The following is a 1,534-nucleotide window of genomic DNA, read 5'->3' on the forward strand; positions in this document are numbered from 1 at the left end:
CATGTTGCTCAAGAATTGCCTTTGTTGGCAGCAACTCTGTGCAAGACGATGTACAAGTAAATGCGTATCACGATTACCAGTCCTCATCACTGGAAGTGAAGCCATCCTCCTCTCCCTCTTTGATGATCCTCCAGCCTGCCACCCATGCACCACGTAACACTTGGGCTACAAGAGAAAGGTATGTGTACTGGATGCATATAAGCAGGTGGGAAATTGGGTCCTGCTAGGTACAGGTGAGGTGATTCAGATGGTGCTTGGGGCAGATGGACACTTTAGGGTAGCATGCACTGATCGTCGGGTGCTTGTTAGACAGGATCTGGCAACACTACAATCTTCAATATGAAGCGATGTACTGCACTTAGGTATTGCTCGATACATGCGAGCTCGAGACACTCGAAAGATGACAAATGAGATGAGTCGAAAGCAGGTGACATGCTGCTGAGTCACCTTCGGGGACGAGAACACGACGCACGGAGATGAGCTGGGCGCCGGAGGGAACGCCGCATTCCTCCAGGGTATGCTCCGGCAGCATCAGCCGACCCTTGAACACTGTCGTCTCCCAGGGGTCCTTGAAACCCTCCAGCCTGCATCAAACTTATCTCAATCTCGTCCTTGCGTACCTCCAGACTCTTTGGCAGCTGAATGGCTGTCAGCATGGCATGCCGATTTTTGCCCACATTCATGAGCTGACAAAAAAAGGCTGCACGCCGCGTGAAGCACCCGTATAATATTGAAGTTACACTCTTGCTAGATTCCAGCAACTTCTTGATCCAAGAATTAGTCAACCCACCCAACATCTTGAGATGGCCTGACAAATGACTCAACATGACTGAAAATGCCAGAGGAGCACCGCGCACCTCTCTAGTTTGTCGGTGGGTTCCCAGCCCAGCTTCTTCTCAATCTCCTTCTGCAGGTCGGCCACTCGGGCGCTTGGGGGCAGCGCCAGCTTGATGTCCTCAAGCACGTCCGTCTTGGTCTCCATGGACTCCTGAAGAACCCACATCCACAACTTGAAGTTATACGAAACATTCACCACGCTTGCCTTTAAATGGCAAGTGTGCGCTGTTAAGCCAGAGTCATGTACAGCCACTCATAGAAGCAAGATGGGCCTGCAGAGGAACTGCGGGCGGAGGCTGCCGAAATTAGACACTTACTAAATCCGTGCTCGCAATATGCAAGCAAGACCCGATCAACCATGGGCATGGAAACCAATGAGATGTGCTAAACCACGCCCCGGCAATTGGGAATCTGACTCATGCTGATACAGAGGCAAGTCTGCTCTCATCTCCAATCTCCAATCAGTCTCAAATCCATTGTTGCTATCATCTGCACGTTGGTAGATTTTCTGGCTCCCGATGTTGCAAAGAGCACAACGGAAGGTTGAGACACAGGAGTTCCTTGGCAGAGCTCCCTGGTTATTCTGCAGACATGGCAAAGCAAAGCCGTGTGATTGCGCTGCGCAACTTGCCTTCCAGTACAGGGACCACTTGTCCTTCTGCAGGCGGGGCTTCACGGTCAGCTGCAGATTTTTGGC

General features: G+C 51.4%; 1 protein-coding gene across 1 annotated transcript; it reads right to left on the bottom strand.

Annotated features, from left to right (window-relative positions):
• Window positions 1-73: 73 nt before the first annotated feature.
• On the bottom strand, window positions 74-982 carry COCSUDRAFT_44063 (hypothetical protein; the record flags this gene model as incomplete). Its single annotated transcript, XM_005644588.1, has 3 exons — window positions 74-135; window positions 448-584; window positions 858-982. 3 exons carry the CDS (start codon window positions 980-982, stop codon window positions 74-76), a joined length of 324 nt encoding a protein of 107 aa, XP_005644645.1.
• Between the last annotated feature and the right edge of the window lie 552 nt (window positions 983-1,534).

The sequence above is a fragment of the Coccomyxa subellipsoidea genome (genome assembly GCF_000258705.1).
Source record: "Coccomyxa subellipsoidea C-169, whole genome shotgun sequence".
Lineage (NCBI taxonomy): Eukaryota > Viridiplantae > Chlorophyta > Trebouxiophyceae > Coccomyxaceae > Coccomyxa > Coccomyxa subellipsoidea.